The 22,383-nt window shown below is 47.3% G+C and overlaps 1 protein-coding gene across 1 annotated transcript in view; it reads left to right on the top strand.

Moving 5' to 3' along the window:
* ACAP3 (ArfGAP with coiled-coil, ankyrin repeat and PH domains 3) overlaps positions 1–22,383 on the top strand; it is a 74,900-nt gene that overhangs the window by 42,134 nt on the left and 10,383 nt on the right. Inside the window, exons 5-15 of the mRNA XM_085242367.1 lie at positions 4,265–4,323; positions 6,562–6,745; positions 8,930–8,974; positions 9,426–9,521; positions 9,844–9,918; positions 10,431–10,442; positions 17,818–17,930; positions 20,690–20,741; positions 21,181–21,281; positions 21,656–21,767; positions 22,157–22,365. Coding sequence (XP_085098493.1) covers positions 4,265–4,323; positions 6,562–6,745; positions 8,930–8,974; positions 9,426–9,521; positions 9,844–9,918; positions 10,431–10,442; positions 17,818–17,930; positions 20,690–20,741; positions 21,181–21,281; positions 21,656–21,767; positions 22,157–22,365 — 1,058 coding nt within the window. The remainder of the gene's footprint in view (positions 1–4,264; positions 4,324–6,561; positions 6,746–8,929; positions 8,975–9,425; positions 9,522–9,843; positions 9,919–10,430; positions 10,443–17,817; positions 17,931–20,689; positions 20,742–21,180; positions 21,282–21,655; positions 21,768–22,156; positions 22,366–22,383) is intronic.

Genomic DNA, 22,383 nt, shown 5'->3' on the forward strand with positions numbered 1-22,383 from the left:
TTCCTTCCTGAGGGTCACCTGGATATTTACGCTGGAAGAATTCCTTGCTATTTCAGGAACTTGGGTTTTCTACTGATGCCATTGGTTTCTTTTTTGTCCTTTGTACTCAAGGCAGCCCTCTGCAGCCTGTGGAGAAGGGAGGGCATGTTCTCTGGATTTCCTAGCTTGACCCAGGGAATTCCTAACAGCAACCCAAACCCAGGTGAAAGGCTTGAGTCACCAGAACCAGTGAGAAAGATTTACTGAAGGAATCAGTGCCAAGAGCAAACGTGGAAAGAACCTTCTGAAAGGGACAGTCCCGGTGACACTGTCATTCACAAAAGCAGTTTTGTTCCATGAACCATCTTGGGCCTTTTCAAGACCTCACAAAAATATCTGAAAGCATTCTATGTTGATATTTCACATTCCATTTCAGTATTAATCCCAAAGGCACACGGGAATGTGACTAACTGTACTTACATGGCCCACTGCTGTACTAACAGTGTAGGACATGGGGTCTGTGTGTGGGGAAGGGGCTATGGGCTAGCTATCTAGGGCTGCTAGAGCTGGTAAAAAAAAAAAAAAAAGAAAGGTGGGGAAGACATTAGGAGAAAACAATCAACAAAAATCAACCCATAAAAACAATCAATAACAATCAAAATAGAGAAAATCCCCAGGCAGTTCCCAGCTACAAAGTCTCCCTTTAATTTATCTGCCAGTCTGCCTACACATTTGCTTCCTGCACATCCTTATCTGCACTTTTTTATGCTCTTTCCCATGCAGTTCCTTCTCTCTATCTAATCAGAAAGATAAGGAAAGCAAGAGGATGAGGGTGAAAGTGCTGCTGAGATAAGGTTGCTCTGTCTGAGCCCCCTTAGAGCATCGTCAGCAGCACCAGGTATTTTCCAGCTCGTGAACGTTGCCCTCACCATTATGCCTCCGGGCATCACTGTGAGCTCCACCAAGCCTTCCCTGTCTGCCACAGGTCACTGCAGCTCTGCTAAGGATCCTCTAGCAGGAGCTGGAGCAGCTTGCAGGGGAGGTTTGGCTGTGCTGAGTGAGCCAGGAAGCGTTTCCTGCTGACAAGAAGAAAAGCCACCCAAGCTGCGATGAGTCAGTGGGGCAGATGGCAGATGTCATGGGTGGAGGACAGTGGTGGAGTTCAAGGAAGGATGAGAGCAGAGTGCTTCCAAGCTGCCTGCTGTCCCCGGGGCTGGGTGCACCACCTGCATGTTCTGCTAGCACTGGGGAGGGTCTGGTTGCACCCAGCTACTCCAGTGAGGTCCATCAGTTTAGGATACCCGATTACCACCTGACCAGGGATGTTTTCTCATCTCCTGGTGTCACAGTTGCTGCCATCACGTCCTAGTGCAATGACATTGCATTAGACTTGGATGAGATGCTACTGTTTGAAGTTTGATGCCAGTGCTGGATCCCAGGTTTCAGAAAGACAGATTTTGGGGCATTTCTACAATATCTTAAGAAATCTGCTTTTATTTTCCAGGAAGGGAGAAGCAGCTTCTATGATATGTGAAGGGCAGGAACAAGCATCCCATGAACTGAAGTGATTGGTTGACATCCCAAAGCTGTAATCAAAGTAGTGTTGTTGGCTTGCATTCCAGAGGCATTGCAGATGGAACTCTGTTTATGGGTGGCATTTATCTGCTGTGCCATCGCTTAAGAGAGGCAAGGCCAAACCACACAGCCCAACCAGATGGGAATAAAAGCTGTGTTAACTCCTCTCGTTCATGCTGACCCTCCTCAACACAGATGTGTGTGAGTCACAGGCTGGACTTCCCATGTCTTGGTGGAAGCTGAGGGAGGGTGGGGTGATACTTGGTCTGGAAAATCTTATCCCAAATGATTTGTTCCAAATATGTCTGGGAAAAGAGAACAAGCCAAAGAATGATTTTATAGTTGAAATTCTGGGTCTTTAAACTCCATTTATTTTGCACTGGAAATTAGATGGGACCTACTTGGGTATGCTGTCATGATCTTACCTGGCAAAATGTAAGAGGAAATAAAGAGTAACGTGGATATCAGTGTTTCTGAACAGAGATGCTGCTGGCAGGAGAGGCATATTTGTTACCTGGTGTCCTCTCACCACCCCTGCCCAAAGCTTGCACCATGGGAAGCCTGGAATGGAGGTCAACCACCATGGCTGTGGTGTGGGCCTTATGGTGTGAGTAATAGGAGCAGGGAAGAGGACCATGAGCAGAACAGTATATGGTTGTACGTGTCTTTTTTTCTTTATATGTATAGCTCTCCTGTTCTGATACAGATGTATCAGATGTATTCAAATGTATATTCTACTTTAAAATGCTCATCTGCACCACAGGCTCATATCCTCCTTTCCCTGAACTTATCACTCCAGTGGAAAACAGTAATGGAAGCTTTCCAGAAGGAGGTGCAGGTGGATGCCAGAAGGCTTTTTTACCATCTGTATATCCCTACCATGGTATCATGGGTAGAGGGAAGCATCACCAATGCACAAACAGCATTTAGGGAAGCTGCTCCATGTGAAAAATTGCAGACAAATAGTTCTTGGAGTGCTCTCTGGAAGGGCAAATGAATGCCAAGAGCAGTGAATAATTTACATTGGTTAAAAAGGCAAAACTGGGTGGTCTGGGGGTTTCTTTCTTTCCCCCTTGCTTTGCATTTGCTCATATTTACAGGCTGTTCATGGCTGTTTATGCTCAGCTACTCCTGGCAGGTTTCTTGCTTCATCCTTGGCTGCAGCGATGCATGTAATGAATGTGGGGCTCTGCAGCCAACACTGCTGCTAGTGGAGCAGTACATTAGGGTAGCATCAAGAACGTGATTTGTCTCCTAATGGGAGATGTTAATGATGTCTGTATATCTATGAAGCTGTTGGCCATGGAAAGAAATGTCAGGGATGAACCTGAGTGTTTTTGCTCGCAGATTGCTATGGTGTATGGAAAGGCTGAAGCCTTGTGACCACCTCAGAGTGCATGTCGTATCAGATCTGAGCAATGCCTGCCAAGATCCCAGTGTTGTGGACACAACTCAGATTGAGAACATGGCCCATGCTCCAGTGCATAAAGAGGGATGGAGAGCATTGGGTCTGGGGCTGAGAACAGTGATGGTCCTTTGAATTCCCAGACTGCTCTTATCCACACAACAAGCCCAGTGATGGGTGGGGTTTCAAGAGAACCTGCTTTAAAACCTCCCACTGGGAATCTTAAGCTTGCCTCAAAGAGAAAGGAAAAAGAGCAAACTCATTCTGTGGCTCTGCTGGTCATTTAAGGAGAGAAAGCAAGGCCAAATGCTGGATTGGGAAATGCTGTTTCTCCTTTAGGAGGAAAGGCCCAATTATTGTTGTGTGATCTACATTCAACTGGCTGCCCGGGACATAATGTGAAGTTGGAGCAAACGAGCCAAGGCTACACGTGCCAAACAGCTGCAGTGATGCCAGACTCCAGCACTGATGTTTCAGGGCTTCATTAAAGCTTGGGCCAGTGCCTGGGTCTTGCTCTCCTGGAATGAGATGGGGTCCTTGTCCATTGCTCATGGGCTACTCTTGCTAGCTGCTGCCTGACCAAAGGCTTCTCTGTGTAACCCTGGGATGAGGTGCCCTCCTTGCTGCAGCAGCTGTGTGGTCTGGGAGCCTCTCCCCATCTGGTCCCAATTATCCAAAATCCTGTGCAGCCCAAGCCCTGTCTGGAACAGAGAGGAAGGATGGAAGGGAGCTGAGCAGGCTCCTCTGTGCCGTCTCTTAAGGAAAGGTGGGAAGGGCTGGGGATGAGATGAGCAGAGGGTGTAGAGAAACGGTCCTATATTTTTTGTGAGAAATAGACAGGAGTGTAATGTTTGAAAGATCTGTAGGAACCAACTCTTTATACCACCTTTCTTGGACTTCTGTTCATCAGCGTGTGGGTCTGATGGGCCTTCAGACGATGCTCCTGTCTACTTCCCAGGACACTGTGGTGTTGAGGTGACAGTGCCCTCCTCTGGCAAAATGAGCAATTTGAGGCTCTGAAGAGAGATGGTTCAAAATCTACCATAGAGATGGTTGCTCTTTTAAGAAAGTAGGTTGGTGGCTCAGGTCTCACATGCTTGGAGAGCTACAGTGCAGGAGCTCTGCACTTGTAAGGGACTACTGCAGCCAGAGGGCAAAAAAAGTCGTTAACCATTGCATAACAGTTGAGCAGTGGGCATGACCAAGCCCTGGAGTGATGCTAAGGTCCTACATGGCATCTGTTTGCTCACTCCTAAATGCTTCCATGTTGCAAACATATTTGGTATTCTTTTTCTTTTCTTTCAGATCCTGTTTGACCAGGCTCAGAGGTCTGTTCGGCAGCAGCTGCACAATTTTGTGAAAGAGTGAGTATTTGTCTTATCAGTTTGGTTTTCAGCTTCTTCAGCTTCCACTGGAAATAGCACTGCAACCTACTGAAGGCTCTGCTTGGGGCAGAAGAGACACTGAAGGCAGAATAAAGGATCTGTTTGTGATGGCTGCTGCTGGACACGAGGCATAATTCCAGATCAGAGCAGCATCTCAAAGTCTGGCAGAGTTCCTCTGCAGAGCCCATCTCTGCTTCCTTCCCCTCACCCTGAGTCTGAAAGTCAAACACATTCTAGTGCTCAGATTTGTGCAGACCAGGGCCAGCTCCACATTGGTGTTATGTTAAATTTAGAATTTTCTTGATGTAAGCCATTGCATGCTTGCAGTAAACTGATGCATGCTTGCAGAAGGGAAGAACTTCCACGCCCAATAACTTCAAGACCCATTCAAACGAGTGCATTCTTGGCTCCCTGCATGGCATGCTCAGTCACCCAGGGCTGAAGTGGCCCAGGAAGCCAGTTGGATGGGAACAGTCTGTAGCTGTGATGAAGTCTCAGCAATCTTTCTCTGCTATCTCTGCGTTAACAGCTTCCTCCAAGAGCATCTTTTCCCCAGGGCAGGTACCACGTGCAGTGTGGGATCCCAAATTGGCTGAATGTAGGTCAGAGGCATCCCAGGCCTCCAGCTAAGCATGAGCTGGTTGCCATGGGAACTGGTGACTGAATCCCTCAGCAGCTGTGTGGTTTGGTGTAGGGAGCCCCAGCTGACCCCCCCCCCCCCATTCCCCAGCCTCCTGCCCGGCACTCACCCTACCCCCACTTTCTCTATAATCATTTCTCTGATGAGTTGAGATTTAATCTGCTTAAAGCTGGCAGCGGGAAAGGGAATTTCACCTTCACTTTGGCTCTGTCATCCTTTTAGCATCTTTGCAATTTACTTTTCACGTTCACCTTGCTCAGCCTCTGCACGTGCAGGCCCTGTTGGTGGATCTTTGCATTGCTCCTGCCCTTGACTGGGGAGGTCACTTCTACACCTGGGACCATTTTGAGGATGGGAATAAAGAACAAATGTAAACTGTTTCCTTGCATGGTGATTCATATAGATGAGGGCAATATTCACTCCCTAGCCTGCCTTCTGCATCTTTAAGCCCTGAAGGTCTCTGCTGGGTGGTAAACATGGAAGAAGCCAGCTTGCCCTGATTGTGCTGTCGGTAGCCAGATGCTCTGAGTGCCTCAGGACATTGCTGGGCTGCAAACCTTGCTGAGAAGGAGGCTTTTATTAGCTATGGCTGCAGTCATCCTGTTGCAGCCTGGTTTAGGAGGGTGAGCTGAGAATTCCCCAGCAGCATCTCATGCCTCCAAACTCCTGCTCCTTCCTACTGGGAATATGCACAGGTGAGGAAGCTGTAAGTTAAGTTGGCCAGAGGCTGATCTGTACCTCAGTGCATGCAATTTCAAATAGTTTGCCATGGGGCTGAATTCACCTGTCACTGGCTGTTGTCATACCTTCATCTGCCCTAGGGCAAAGAATAGGTGGGTGCTACTTATTTACTGGCAGTTTTCAACTGCTTTGTTAAGTTATTATAACCATTTGTCATGGAGGTAAGTAGAAGTCCCATGGGTAGAAAGTAGAGGTGAGCTCTGCATCTGTTCGCCATCATTCATGATTTGTGAGGCACAAATAAAGCATAGGAAGTTGGTATTGTGAATCAGGTATTTCCCGTTGCAAAAATCAATGTGCCTAGTATGCAAGGGGAAAAAGTAAAATGCCTGGAATCGAATCAGATAGGATAGAATCAGCTGGATGGCCTGGCTGCTCTGATTGAATGCCCTGTCTGAATTGGAAAAGCAGCTGGTTTTGTTCTTTGTCACAGAGTGAAAGAGGAGGCATGTGTTTTTACAGGCAGGATCTGAAATTTTGTGCACGCTGCTTCTTCTGAGGGCAGGTGTGGACTGTATGTAGGGCTGGATGTGGGCTTGCTTGGCTTTCTGGATGCTGTCCTGGGAGGATTTCCTTAAGGCTTTGAAGGCACTGTGTAAGATCCGGCATCTTTCCTTGCCAAGTTTCTCTGAAGCCAATCTAATGCTTGTCTGGAGCCAGTCCAGCTGGACACAGTGACACTTTGTAGGGTGGGTTAGGATGCCAGGGACATCTGGAGCAAGATCTGAGTGATCATAGTGCACCTGGTTCCATCCCTCCCTGCTCGGCTGTTATCAGCAATATTCTGCCTGTGGTGTAACGATGATTCCCACCATCTCAACTTCTTTGGGTTTCAGTGATGTCCGGAAATTCAAGGAAACCAAGAAACAGTTTGACAAGGTGAGAGAAGACATGGAGATTTCACTGGTGAAGAATGCCCAGGCGCCTCGGCACAAACCCCATGAAGTGGAGGAGGCAACAGGAACCCTGACCATAACCAGAAAATGTTTTCGGCATCTGGCCCTCGACTACGTGTTGCAGGTTGGTGTCTGCTCCCCCTGCTATGGCTGCATCTCCCAGAACGAAGCATCACAGGCAGGTTGCTAAATCTGCCCTAGAGGTTGATGGGTGAGAAGAAGCAGATGGGGTTCAGAAGTGTTTTGGCTTGCCAATTCGTGGAACGTTTTGTCCTTTGTCCTCAGGGGATGCTTGGAATTGGGGTGTGAGGGTGTGTGAAAGCAGCAAGGTTTGCTCCAGTTCCTGGTGTAGCTGTGCCATCGCGTTGCAGTGCAGGATTCTTTGAGCTGCCTTTTGTCATAACCCCAGTCTATTTCTGTGAAAGGCTGTCTGCTTGAAATAACCACAGGATGAGGGTATGAGTGCTAGAAGACTCTTCCCAAGCCTTCAGCTGCTGTCATTATTTTTACATATATTTGTCTTTGCATGGCACTGATGTGACTACATGCATCTATGTTCTCCTTCCTAAAAATGTTACAGCAAAAATAAGAAGGAAAATCTCAATCACTTTTCAGTAAGAAATTAAATGCTTCCTTAGACGGAACTTCTCTTCCCAGTGGGAGATTTCATGCAGGAGCACTCATTTGCTACACCCAGAATGGTGAAGAATTTTTCTTTGAGTCACCCATAGGCTTCACATCAGATCTGTCCTTCTGAGCAGTGGGCATACGAAGCAAACTGTGTTTACTGATCCACGTGTGGCTCCACTGTCACTCCTACAGCACCAAACGGAGACCATCTGCCAACATGCTCTGTCTGATCGTGGGGCAGTCCCTGATGTCACATGCTGTGGCTTGCAGCTGGAAAAGCAATGCTTTCCTCTTGCTGAATAAATCATGCATGTCTTCACTCCTATAGGACTACAAGTCTTTGCATCTAGGATGATTGAAAGTGTTTGCTGTTCAGGTCACACTTTAGTAAACTCTGTCAAATGCCATTTCTCCCACTGACGAAGAGGAAGAGTTTCTTTAATGTGCTGATCCAAAAGTGGGGAAATTTCCCTGTTGGCCTACTGCAAGGTACCAATCTAAACCTATTAGTTCTGAAAAGCATAGATGCAAAGCTGTCCAGGCATTCTTTAGTGTTTAATTAAGGATATACTGAAGAGAGTTATAATTGTATTCCTGTATATTTGTGTCGAATTCTTTTTTCTGAACCTGAATGGCTGCACAACTGAGGGGCAATTTCTTTTAATTAATTACCCAAATTGCAGCAAGATTGCCCGCCACAAATCCCAGCTCAAATATGTGGGAAAAGGAATGGCTTGGCTCACAGCAAAAATGAACTTACTGCAAGCCTAATGCTTTGAGCGAACTGAGACTGCATTTGTAAGTGAGTTATTAACACTAGAACTGACTGTCTGTCATGGGAACAGACTGTTTGTGACAGAGCTGAAACCCCATAGAAGCCTCCTGCTACAGCTGACAGTGTTTTTCAGTGCTAATTGCAGCACTTTAATCTTACCAGCATAGCTTGTGGGGTCTGTGGGCAAGGTGCTCTGCAGCTACCAGCTATTTGTTCTTCAGTTTTGAAACGGTGCTGAATTAGGTGAGTTCTCAGCCTCTCACATTTATTTATTTTTTGTTTTTAAACCTCGAGGATGTTTTTCCTTTCATGAAGCAGGCCTCTTCTTCCACACTCCAGGAGCCCAAGAGCATTGGCAATGGCCCAGATCATCCTGAACCACTGCTGCTTCAGTGTGAAGGGGCTGCAGGGATCTCTGGGGCAGTCAGCCAGGCACTTTTCTCTGAAAAAAGCATGCAAAGGGTCTGTATGCTGAGAACATAGGCCCACTGCAGTACAATTTCACGACAGGCTCCACTATGCTTATTAAAAAAGCCTGTGATGCTGCACTGGTTCCTCTCAGCCTGCAAAGGGAAATCAAACCAGTGACCTGATGGATTAAGTACATCCTTCATGTGATGCCAAACGAGACTCCGGAGTCACTATTTGTTGTCAGCTTATGTACAAACATACATCTGGCTGAGATCTCAATCAATAGGTCAGAAAACTTCTGTGCTGTTATCCTTTTTATTCCATCTGGAACTTACCAGAGCTTTCTTTTCGGAAGCTGGCTTTCTGGTACTATCCTTGAATAGTCTCTGTTTTACTGCTAGGGGCACTGCAACAAGTTGTTCCTACTTAAATCTCCATATTGGACTGCCTAATGCTGCTGATGCTGAGAGTTTTATCTTGATCCCTTCACAGATCAATGTCCTGCAGGCCAAGAAGAAGTTTGAAATACTGGATGCGGTAAGGGCTCTGTGTTTTCTCTGGCTGCTCTCAGTGACTCAATGAAAGGCAGCCCTCTCCATTTCAGGTTGCATGGGTCAGCATACCAACTCCTCGGTCTGCCCTGGAGATTCTGTCTGTCTGGGACTGCTCGGGGGCTGCAGGTATGCTAATGAGAGGGGAGATTGAAGGCCCAGAGCAGTACTTCACAGCCCTGACCCTTAGAGGGTACTCTAAGGGGTGAAGGATGCTGCTCTCAGTGCTTTGTGCTCAAGACAGGGGTTACCTGGCAGTGTGTAAGGATTTGTGAGAGGAAGAAAGAAGAGAAGAGGGAGAGGCACATAGTGAATAAGTTGGTTTGGGAAAGGAAAGTGTTAGAGCTGTGCCTTGAGGGGATGTTCTTTGTGGGAAATAAGGGTTAAGAACTCCTCATGCTGTCCTCTTCCAACCTTGCTTTTATTTCTCTCCCCAGATGCTGTCCTTCATGCACGCCCAGTACACCTTCTTCCAGCAGGGCTACAGTCTTCTCCATGAGTTGGATCCCTACATGAAGAAGCTTGCCACAGAGGTGAGGGAGAGAGAATCTGTCTGATTCAATCTGTCCATTTACACCCTTTTGTCCTGAAAGGATGTCCTTGTTCCCATTCAGCTACTTGGTAATCATGGAGTGGACAGAGCATCTGAGCTGCTTGATGGATGCACTCTGCTGCACAGTTGGGTAGCAGCCAGGAGCCACAGTCACTTCCAGTGCCCAACCAAACACAGCCTGGGGCCCTTTTCTCCACTTGTGAGGCTTACAGTTTTGGGGAGGGTTGGTAGAGCCATAGAGCAGCGCTGTAGAGATGGACTCATAAGCTCATAATTCTCCTTTGTGTTCTCCCCAACTTCAGCTGGACCAGCTGGTGATTGATTCCGCAGTGGAGAAGAGAGAGATGGAGCATAAGCATGCAATGATACAGCAGAGGGTGAGTTCTGGGGCTGCAGCTTGATGTGTGCAAGCATTGTCTGGCAAGACCTATGAATGCCAGCTACTGCAATACCAGCACATCCCTTCTGACACTTCTCTGCTCACATGTGTCCAGTTCAGTTCCCCATCACAGCCTCATGGTTAGGAAGCACTGTAGCAACATGTCTGAGTGCCCAGCCCAGACGGCCAGAATCTTTATTAAATCACCCAGCAAAAGAATTCATGAATGCACTTTTTTTGGTACCTATAGACATGAGCCACGGTAACTCGCTGTGTGTTCTCCCATCTGCTGTAAATGGGAAGAACCACGTAGGTTCCCTATAGACTAGGGAGCTACTAGGGATTTATTAGAAAGCAAATATGAGCCTTCAGTAGGGATGCAGCTTTGGTTAATGTTGGCTCTGATTTTCCAGGCCATTCATTTGGTCAACAATCCAAAATCCTTGTAGAAAATAACTAATTTTTTTTCATTTTCCTTTTCTTTTATGGGTTACTGACATGTCCCTGCAGACCCTCCTGCAGGTGAGTACCACATTTTCTTCTTTCAGCATCTCTATTTTTGTGAACTAGCACTTTGTTGCCCTGGATATTTACAAAATCCTTCCTTTAAAAGCAAAACAAAGAAACTTTGCCACGGGTTTAATGCTATAACATAAACACAGGAGATGAAATTTTAAAGCCTAGTTTCAAATGAGTTTTGTTTAATTCTCCTCAAAGCTGTTTTCAGTTCTCTTAATAATAGAATAGGAGCGAAAGTAGATTGGAGTGTAAGAATGGAGAAAGAATAAGGCTGTCTGTAGATAACTAGCAGTATGAATTCAAATCTGACTTGTTTCTGGAGATTAGATCCAAGCTTTGGAGCTGCCATCACTAGGGCTGTTGTCAAGCCTTTTGGTTTTGCTGGCTGCTAGAGGAAAGCATGCCATAGGTGTTATGCAAGTTGTACTCCTGTATTCTGGGCACTCTGGAATCTAAGAGTTGACCAAACATAGGAGCTCCCCCTGCCCTCTTCTTTTCCTGTGATTACAGAACATCTCCATGCACAGTGTTAGGGAATTTCAGAGAGCCCTGAGAAATGTTTGTGAACCAAACCTGAGAAGGAATCATTCAGGAGCCTGTATCTGGCAGGCACTTTGTGGATCAATACTTTGCAACAGGACAAAACCGAGTGCCCTTTATTTTCCTTCTAACGCTCTCTCAAAAATGTCATAAGCCATGAAATGGAAACGTAACTGGATTTGAAAGCTAATGACAGACATCCCCTGTGAATCATCCTGTGCGCGTGCTCCCTGTGGTTAAGTGTTCTGAGGGAGGGGAAAACCCATCTGTGAACTCTTCATCCCCCTGGGGACACTGCTGGAGTGATGACTTCATTCAGGGGACTGCAGAAGGTCTCTCTGGTGCAATGCGTTTCAGTTTAATCTCTTTATACTGCGTGGCTTTGAATGGAATAGCAGGGAATAAAGCAGGGGTCAGGCTCTGAGAAGAAGAACAAGCAGTTATTTTTCACCAGGGTGCATATGCATGGAGCTGTGGCTCCCCGTGTGCATGAGCTTGCAAGAGAACTGAACATCCCTGCAATTTAGAGTTTAAAGCTTCCTGCCTGGCAGTGTGATGAGCTGCTTTTTGGCTGCTCTGATTTGCTCCCACAGCAGAGGAACATGGCGCTCCACGTCTGGTGAGCATCTCACCACCTCCACAGAGAGCACAGCACGTGTCTGAATGCGTGCCTTCATGCTCAGCCCTGCCAAACCCAGGGGTATCCTCTGCTCTCTGCAAAAATGTGGAGAGTTGGTTGGAGGAGTGGGAGAAGCATCTTTTCTCCTCGTTGTCTTTCTGAGCAGCATGATAGGTACAACAGGAAGGGAGGGAATCCAGTGTAAATAATGCTTTTTGGAGCGTTCCTGGGGATGGGAGAGTTGTGCAGATTCTGAAGGCAGAGCCTTTTGCACTGAGTTATCTTTAGGCAGCTGTGTGAGGGCAGCCTTAGAGCCAAGTTAAGAAAGCAGTCATTTTCTTTCATTGTTCTAATTAAAATCATTTTGGTAGGAAAGATACTCGGCATGAATCTCGACTATTTTCTTTGATACTGGAATTCAGGTGCCTTTTCTTTTGCCTCCCTTTGCCCAATTTTCCTGCATGAGCATCTGTCCCCTTTCATGTAGATCCCCAGAGCAGCTATCATTTCCAGCTGTCATCTTAACTCCTGCCCTCTCTGCTTTCCCAGTTCTAAAACCTTACAGCTCCATTTGCAGCCTCACCCTGCACATGAAAATAATGCTCACGAATGCTAAAAGGGTGCCAATAAAATCAGCAAGAGGAAAGGATGGATCTGTCTTTATAGACTACCATAAATACAAGTTTCCTCTTTGTACCACAGGAGGATGAGTTTTAATGGGAAGGGTGGGGATGCTTCTTGTGTGTGCTTGGGATGCAGGAGTGGAAGGACTGCCTTAAAAGAGAAATTTGTGCAAAAGCTGGGGAGAGAATCTTGTTGCTTCCCCTATCTCTTAAGTATTGAAATAAAAACACTCTGAAACCACACGTGGAATGAATTTGCTCGTGGGCTCACTTGTTTCAGACGGATGCACAAAAGCACATGGGCTTGTGCAGGACCACTTAAGGAGGAAAATTTGGGACTCACAGCTGGAACAGAAGCCTAGGAAACTCTTCCAATGGGAAATGGGGTGGAATTACAACACTTAAGCAAAACTGGCAGGCCAGTCTGTGGAAGTAGAAGAATATGATACTGCACAGAAGCTCCTTTGTAGGCTTGTGCCAATTCCCTGGTCCAGAGAAAAGGAGGAAGCAATTGTGCTTCTGTTGCTGGTTTGCCTGGGAAAGGAAGGAGTGCCAAAGCAGAGCTCTCTGCCTCATTTAGCCCAGCTGGTAGATAACAAACCAGGGGCCATATGGTGCTTCACCACCCAGATTTCTGTGGCTGCACTGGGAACAGGGGTGGGATTGCTGGCCGTAGGGTGGCCCTGCTCCCGGAATTGGGGGAAGCAGACCCTGCTGAGAGCAAATGAGGCTGTTAAGGTCAGGGGACATTCGGTGAGCATCTTTCTGTCAACCTTGCTCTGTGCTGCTTGGCTTCTCCCGCTCCCTTCTGTGCCTCCCTGACAGCTGTATGGTAATTAGCCCTTGCTCTAAGCTGATTGACTGTGAATGGGAGGCATGGGGAGGGGGCAGGCAGGTGGTCCCCAGAGGCCGGCAGACTTCCTCCGCCTGGTGCCCCTTGCTTTGACGGGAGCCAACGGCAGAGCTTGCTGCTTCCCAAAAAGGAGTAGGAGGGGTAAAGGAGAGGGGGCTGTAAAAGAAATCCCTCCTTTCCTGCTCAGCCCACGGTGCTTAGCAGAGATGCTGCTCTAAGAGAGCGAACGGAGAGAGGACGCAGCTGCTCCCTGCAGAGCCTCCCTTACAGCTGGCATCATGAAGATTTTCAGCAGGCTTGAATACCTCCTGGTAAGGAGAAACTCCTGCAGCGCTGGTTTAACGTGGGGAGAAAGTTCAGGGGGCACTTTTCCCTGGGGGGTAAGCAAGGAGTGTGCTTATAGGGCTGTGGGATACGACCCAAGTACAGCTTTATTACTGCAGGGGAGCAAATATCCTTGGTTCTGTCTGTGGGATGGAAGAGGCTAGGGCAGGGTGCAGATCTCGAAGCATCATTTGCTGGCAAGCTGCAGAGCAAGGGGGGTTGTTTGGTAATAGGAAATTTAAGAAACAAAAGGACTGTAGATGGGTTTGGCTGTATTGAGTGAAAACTGTGCAGAACGGGGATATACATGGGGGAGGTCTCCTCCAAATTCCATCTGCTTTGGAGGATGCCTTGGGTCGTCCACAGTATGTATACAAGGTAAAAATAGCCAGATAGAGAAAGGCTTGAAATATATTTGGGCACCAGGAGAGAACAGAATGTGCATGCACCAGTTTTGTGTAGAAGGGGGTGTGTGCATCCTTAGGGGCTGTGAATATTCCTCTCAGTTCTGCTATCCTTGGAATCAGAGCTGAGCAGTGACACAGCTTCTCATTTAGCTCAGGAGAAGTTCTGTTCTGTGCATGGGTGTATGTAATGTAATTGTTAAATAGTGAGCGTCCTTTCTTAATTAGCAAAAAAAAGGGCACTTCTGGATAAAGCCTTTAGTTTCTATGAAGGAAAGCATTTGTCAAGTGCTGTTATTTTATTTTATTTCAATCAATACCATATAAGATACCATCAGGTGGGCAGAAACGAGACCTTCCTATTTCAGGGAGCAGCTCATAGGCAGGGCTGCTTACTTAGAAAACACACCCCTGCCAAAAGCATCCAGGGAGATGGGGGACATCTTCACTCTTCACATTAAATCTGTGATGCTGGAGGTGTATTGAATTTCAGCCATTTCCCACGCATGAAATGCTGGTCTCAGGGGAGAAAGTAGAAGAGTTTGGCTGGGTCTGCAGCACCAGCATCCCTATGCATCCCCCCTATGGATGGGGGAGTTGGTAGTGGAGAGGGCTGAGAGGCAGCCTTGAAATAGTGCTATTTTCTTTCCCTGGTCGTCTTGTGCTTGCATGTGTTGGTTTTTTTGCTTTCCGTTTCCTGGTTTGAGTGTCCCCAGTAATGTCCTTTTTCACGTCCCTCTGGATGTGTCTCTTGGGATTTATTTCATTGCTGTTCCAGCAGCAGTCAGTGTGCTCCCATGGAAACCAGCGTGGCATCGCTTCTAACGTATCTGTTCCCAAGCAGCCTTGTTTGTAAGCTCAGGCTGAGGGGATGGGGAGGGGATGTTGGACCCGGTGTGATTCATTGAAAGTGGCTGAAAGAAAGGGAAGCAGATGATGGCAGAGACCTGGCTTCTTATTTTGGAAGACAATGGGTTTCTTTTACCGGCGTGTGATCCAATGTGTCCCTGCTGTCTGTAATTGTGATCGCATTGCAGCTGAAGCCATTCAGATCTCAATCCTAGGAAGGCTTTTCTGTGCTGAGCATTTATTTTTCGTGTTGCAGTGACAATGAGGTCCTCAATGCAGACTTAATAAATCAGTTCCAAGTCATTCAGAGCAGACAGAGCAATACACAGCAAGGATGGGAAGAAACAGGGAAAAAGCTGTCTATGACAATCGTGCATTAAAGCCTCGTGCATAGCAGGAAGTGGGAAAGGGCCCAAGAGAAAGCATACCTGTGTGCTCTTATTCTGCTTTGTCAGGCCTTTCAAAGTGAAGCAAGCTTCTTTAGGTGTTGTGTAACGGGGAAAAGTTCCTATTCCTTCGTTCCACCTGCAATCAGGCAGCCCCTGCTGTGCTCGTGCCTTGCAGGAAGGGCTAACAGACTTTGTGATGTGCTGGCATCAGCTCAGCCAGGACTCTGCCTTATTTCCCAGAACTAACAGGATTAAAATCTTTTTGTGTCAATGAATAGAACAGACTTTGGGCCATTTAATGGCAGCTCTCCCTCTGTTAAGGGGATTCATTGTCACATCTGTCTGTGTTCAGCTATGGCCACACCACCATGCTGTTTCAACACCACTGGGAGGATGATCTTAGATTTCTAAGCTGGCTTCCAGCTGGATTCCAAATGTGTGCATGTGAGGTATCAATAGATACTCTGGTAACTCCTCTTTTCAGTGGCCATGGTAAGAAAGTTCGCTGTATGAGCTTCTGCCTAGGAATGTGTCATTGGAGCCCACAGTTGAAGCTCATTCTAATGTGCTGGATGGAACTCTGACTTAGTTAGGGTTGAGCTGTCTGAATGGTGGGTACCTGAAACCATCCTGAGTGCAGCCATGATTTTACCTTTTGGCTCCATGAGCCGTTTCTGTACCTTTTCTTTTCAGCCTTCGAAAAGGAGAAATGACATCAGTCAGGGGATAAACTCTGGATTATTTTTCTTTTTTCCCCTCCTTTCTGCATTTGGGCTGTCCTTCAGTGGGGTTTTATAGCAAAGATCTGATGCATTTCCCAGCAGGGTGTGATGGAATGGAGCAAGCTGCCCCTGAGGATCAGACTGAAAGGTGCCTAGGATAAGAGGCTGATTGCTCCTTGCCCCTCAGCTCTCCCCTGGTTTCAGCCTGCTTTACAAATCCAGCTTAGGGTCTGCTGGGCACATCCTGTCCTCCAGTAGCTCTGTTGACAACAGTGGCATTGCTCTGGAATTACACAGGCAGAAATATAAGTAAAAGGCACACCTGGCTTCACTCCCCTGACTTCCAGTGGATTTACTCTGACGCACGTGGCCCATCTGTTCCTCCTGCTCTCATCAGCAGTACATCCTCCTTACCCTCCTACCCTGCGATTAGATGAGGACAATTGAATTTAATCATGTGATTTCAGATCCTCCCCTCTATTTTGTACCCGTTCCACAAAGTGTCATTTCTAAGGTGCCCTTGGAAGGGTTTTACCTTATACTATGTGCTTTTCAACAGATTTTTGGACATTTGCATGGTTTATAGAATAGTGCAGATTCTCATCACGTTGGGAGCAGCTCTACAAAAATCACACGTTCAATAGTTACAAGTTAGAGGTTGTGGCTGCCCCGTCCCTGGAGGCATTCAAGGCCAGGCTGGATGTGGCTCTGGGCAGCCTGGTCTGGTGGCTGGTGACCCTGCACACAGCAGGGGGTTGGAACTGGATGAGCATTGAGGTCCTTTTCAGCCCAGGCCATTCTATGATACAGAGAGGAAAATTTCCTCTAGCCTTTGTTTGCAATATGTACACAAAGGACATCTGCAGAAGAGACCCCCTCCCATGGGATTTACCCTCTTATGGCAAGAAAACTTGGGGCTGAGCAGACCCCATTTAATTGTGTGCCTTACAGCAGAGTTTCTAGTGCATAATTGGGCATCATGCTGTTTTTCCAAGGGATGACTCAGTCCTGTCCCATTATATCTCCTCCTTCTGTATCAGTATTCTTCTGATTGTGACACCTCCCAGGCAAGCTGGCATCTCTGAACATGAAAATAACCCATCTTAATGAGAGTGAAGTGCACGTTGCCTGGCAACGCAGCATCGCGAGGGTCTTCGTGTGCTGAGCTGGGAAAGGCACTGAAGTTAATGGGGCTGCTTTTCACCGTGCTGCTGGGTCTTTGAACCAGGGTGTGCAGGGAAAAATATTTGCTCTCAAGAGGGAGGTGTGGGTGGAGTGCACGTAGGAGAGATGTGCCTCAGTTTCCCAGGTTGGGGGGAAGTTGTTTAGGTTTCCTGACCTAGATTCTCTGGAGAAAGAGGCAGATATAGCCCAGGGAGAAGAATCCCATGCTCTGCAGGAGCAGCTGCTATTCTCTCTGCTCTGTGTCTTGCTCAGCAGCTGTCAGAATCCATGAGATCTATCTGGTGAATCAGTGCCAAAGCTGACAAATTAGCTCTGTTGGGTAGCATAGCATAGAGAATCATGTGAGTGCAAATTGGAGGTGGCAGATGATGATAGGTAATGAAAATGGAATTGATAAGTCTTGCTTCCCCTCTGGAAAGCTTCATGCTTGTTTTCCTTGTGCGTAGATGGGCTTTGCTCTTGTCTCTGGCCCTTTGCAGGAGAGTCAGCACTGCTGCTATGTGTGGCCAATGAAAACCACCTCCATCCCTATGCTTCACACTGCAGTCTGCCCCAGATATTGGCAACTTTGAATTCTCACAATAATGAGCTACCTGCCTTCCTCCTTATCAGCTACCGGAGTGGGAAACGCAGCATATATAGCACATTCTCCACCAATAGGGATGGATAAGCTTGCTGCAATGAGGATTGTTCCTGGCTGCTATTCATGGCTGCAGCCCACTACAGCAAAGGAGTGCGCCGTGAGAGATAGCTCTGCCTGAACCTCACAATCTTGGCATAGGTGCTTTCTTCCTCTTTATGCTTTTAATAGGCTCATCTCCATCTGGGGAATGCAGCCCTGTTAGAGTCTCAGTCTCTTTCCATGTGCAGGACTTCTCCTATGATGACTCAAAGGTGGAGTTTAATGTCGATGCCCCAAATGGAGTGGTGATGGAAGGCTACCTTTTCAAGAGAGCCAGCAATGCTTTCAAAACATGGAATCGGTGAGTAATATCTCATATTTCATTTGATATCTGGGCCAAGACTCCGAACACAGCTAATGCCATAGGAAAGTTGTAAATTAATAGCAATTAAGAGAAATATGTAATGCAGCAAGACGTGCTTGCTTTTAAAGAGCCACAAGTATTTAACCTGTCTGTTGTGGGAGGGGGAATAGGCAAGAGTGGAAGTATCAGCTCTACTGCTGGGAGCTGAGAGGTGGCTGTCTGTGCACTGACCCTGCTCTTAATTGCTTATAAATATTTCAGCTGATAGATCACCAGGAATGCTGGTCTCATATGGCACCTGCACCAGTCAGGAGCTGCCAGAGACCTTGGGAAAGTGGAAGCAGAGGTTTCATGTTCTAGCCTTGCTTGATATTTGTGTGTTTAGCTTCCCTTGAGACTGTTAATGGGTTTCATAGATGGTTGTGCAGGAGCATTCAAACCCTTTCAATTAGTTTCTAATGCAAGAGATCAATGCTTTTTTGACCCACGTTTCCTCCTGTCACTTAACAGGGAAATGATGTAATATTATCAGATCCTGCACTTGGCTGTGGGATACATTCTATATGCCACAGCAGGGTTGAAATATGCTGTCATTAGACTTTGGAATAAATAAGCACTAAGTGGTTCAGTGAACGGTCTGTGGGATGCACAGAAATTGCCTGTGTTTGCATGGAGAGAAGATCTGAAATTACTAGATCTTGGAATTGGTTGGGTCAGTGAATCCTTCCTGAAGCTTGCTCTAGTGCTGCTAAATTTGATTGGAATGTTTTCAGAACGTTTTTAACCCTCAGGCTGTCTCATCCTTTGACATTTAAGCACTAAGTTTGCAATTGAAGGAACCAGAAACTACAGCAGCAGCTACAACCCAGTGCGTCAGTTGTTTGATTTCAGTGCTCACCTGGAACGTATTGTAGCTGCAACCTTATCAGCCTTTTAGGAATTCCTGCTTGGTGCTTCATGAGCATGGCCTCTGTCCCTAGACATGCATGACTTTCACTACACACCACGTGTCTGTGCAGAGGAGAAGGTCATGCCAAAGTGTGGCAGGTTTGTGCTGAGACCTGTACCTTGAGAATTTAAGGGGCACTCTGCAGGGCACTTATCTTGGAAGGAACACAAACCTCTGAGACCTTCTAATTGTCCTGATGTCTGAAGTAAAGCTTATGTCAGGGGCTCTGAGTTTTCCCAATCCGCCAAATCCCAGCTGTTCCCCCACCCCCATGTCCTCCTGCATCCCAGTCACACGCTTGCTATCCTCCCTGCAGTCATCTCAGTCTCTTCAGTCCCACCCACTCTCAGCCATATCTGCTGGCATTTCAGCAGCTCCCAGCTCCTGTCACCTACCTACTCATCACCCTCTTACTGTCACCCTGCCACTCACTGGTGATGCCTCCCCCTCGTGAGTGGGGGTCAGGCAGTAGAAGCAGCAAAATCCCCTGTTTGGTTCAGGCTAGGAGCCAACAGCAGGCAGCAATGGATTCCTTGGGGTGGCAGAGCAGGAGAAGGCAGCTGCAAGGAGCAGGAGTGGAAACCAGAACCTGAGAGAGAGAAACCTGACAGCAGCAGAGCTCACTGAGCACAGACTGTGGCTGTCACAGCAGCTCTGAGATGCAGAACCAGATGAGCTCAGCAAAAGGGGTTCCCACGTAGGTGGGATGGCCTCCAGTTACCTGCGCTTTCCATTTCTTCACAGTCATGTCAGATCCTTTATTACTGATGTCTTTTATCTCGCTCTTTAATCTTTCAGCAGTGACGAAGGAAAGAGAACCCTGTCTCATCTCATTTTCCCAGGGAACAGAGTTCCTTTGCAAAACAAGTGTGATACATGCTCAAATGCCAGCCTGCTGCAAGCCTCTGACTATTTATGCTCGGATATTTCCGTGCTTTCTTCCAGAAAGATGATCAGGTTGCTAAATCTTAGGCTGTATCTTGGGCTGAGGAAGCGACTTGGGAGGGCTGGATTTAGCACTGCAGATTAAGACACCAGGGAATTACCTCTAATATCAGCATCATTTGGACCTTCTGTCACTTGTATCTTAATGGGAAGCTGGCAGCTGGTGGTCCCCTAAGAAGGCAGATTCCCTTCCCACGCACATGTCCTTACTCTAGCCTCAGCAAACAGGAGCTTTGGCTTTCTGTTTGGCATCCTGTTGGTTGTAGTGGCTACTGAGAGCTCAGCCTGGTAGGTAGCTTGTTCTCTATAAACAACAATGTGTGCAACCTGTTTGGATTATTTTTTCCAACGCTGGCTGTAGCACTGCCAGTTAGCAGGGTTTTCCAATGTGTTTTTTTCTTTCTTTTTGCCACTTGGAAGTTTCTTCATTATATCAAAGAATTTCTGGCTTTCCTTATGACAGCTTGGAGAGGCAGGAGACACACTGCCTGTAGCATGTGCAAGCAATCCAACCTTCCCAGTAAACACCAGGTTACCTATTGTGTAGCTCCATCCAACCCTAACCAGTGCAGTGTGTCCCACTGACTTCTACCTGCACACAGACTTCTGCTCCAGAAATCCTAGGTAGCAATATGAACTGCCCAACTCATTTCTTCCCTTCCTTCCTCCTTCATATATGTCGATGTATCTCGGACAGTTGCTTTCACAGTATCTCAGTGCCAACAGTCATTTCCTAAGGCTGTAAATCCTTTGGTTATTCTCTGACTGAGGGCATTGGAGAAGCGTGAGAATTGTTTTCAGCTTTTTTGAGGTCTGCTGTTCACTTGTTCTGACCTCTGTCTGTCTGTCTGTCTTCCCCCAGGAGGTGGTTCTCCATACAGAACAGCCAGCTGGTGTACCAGAAAAAACTAAAGGTCAGTGAGGCTTCCCCAGGTGACACTGGGCACACTGGCCAACCTGATGTCCTGTTTTGTTGGGGATTTCTGCACCATGACAAGAAGGGTTGGATAGGGTCAGAGGTTGTGGGCACTGTCATACTCCAGAGTTAGGTGGTGCTGAGAACTAAGCAGCAGCAAATGGTGTTTGTGGGGATCTAAATACTCATATTCAACAGAGGAAGTTAGTGATGTCCCCAGTAAGCTGTCTGCATCACATGTTTGTTGTCCCACTGTTAGGTCCTATACAGCCCCCTCCTATTGCTCTAGAGTTATCCTGTGATGGGCTGGCTCATTTTTTATTTTTTTTTCTTGACCTAGCATGTGGTAACCAGCAGAGTTTGGGGAGGAGGTTTCTGAGAAGCTGATTATGACAGATTCAGAGAGCTGACAGAGCCACCTGTTCTCACTCTTTCAGGATGTCCTCACGGTGGTGGTGGAAGACCTGAGGCTCTGTACTGTCAAGCCATGTGAAGACATAGAGAGGAGGTTCTGCTTTGAGGTTGTCTCGCCTACCAAGTAAGTTTGAAGGCTCTCCTGTGTCATCCTCATGCTTGGTGGGCTGTACATAGAAGTGCTACAAATTTGATTTCAGCAGATGCTGCCCTGATCTGTTCAGTGATGACTGGCAGATAGCTCTGCCTGTGTTTCAGAGTCTCCATGAAGTTCATCAGGTATCAGCATAAGCTGGTATCTAGGCTGTGCAGATCTAATGTACATACAGACCGTGAACCTGGCAGCAGTCATCTCTCCAAAATAGCTGGATTCATTTCTGTCCCATGCCTGTCAAAGCAAGGTGCCACCTCCATTGAAAAGGCTATGTGAGGACAAAGTGGGACAGTTTTTTGCATCCTCTCCTTTTATTCTTTCCAACTCTCTGCTTTCCCTCCCAGGAGCTGCATGCTGCAGGCTGACTCGGAGAAGCTGCGTCAGGCCTGGATTCAGGCTGTTCAAGCCAGCATCGCTTCTGCGTACCGGGAGAGTCCTGACAGCTACTATATTGAAGTGAGTGAGGGTGCAAGGAAGATCCCTAGTGGGGTCTGAGAGCCCTGGCAGTGGGCTTCTGAGCTGTGACATGTCTGGTGTGGCTGGGTAGAGCATTTGGAAATACCCCTTCTCCTGGTGGCTTTGCTAACTCAAAGGCAACAGCGATAATGAACTGCATGTAAGGGAAAGGTGTGCCTGCTGCTGCACTCCCAGAGCTGGGAGGGGTGAAGCACAGTCCTGTGGCAGTAACAGAAAGTAATGAGACTTTACCCTTTGCCTTCCTGGACTAGCAGTAGCTCATTCCTCTTCAGGTATTGCTTCCTGAGAGTGCCTCTGCAATGCAAAGATCTGATGTGGGTCCTTCCACAGTGCTTTGCAGATCCTAAGTCCCTTTTTGTTCCCTGCAGAGACTGGACCGAACTGCTTCCCCATCAACCAGCAGCATTGATTCTGCTACCGACTCACGGGACCGCAATGTGAAAGGGGAGACCATCTTGCAAAGAGTGCAGAGCATCCCTGGGAACGACCAGTGCTGTGACTGTGGTCAGCCAGATCCCCGGTGGGCCAGCATCAACCTGGGCATTCTGCTATGCATTGAGTGCTCTGGTATCCACAGGTATTTAAGTGTGTTGCC

Source organism: Meleagris gallopavo, chromosome 23 (assembly GCF_905368555.1).
Source record: "Meleagris gallopavo chromosome 23, MGAL_WU_HG_1.1, whole genome shotgun sequence".
NCBI lineage: Eukaryota > Metazoa > Chordata > Aves > Galliformes > Phasianidae > Meleagris > Meleagris gallopavo.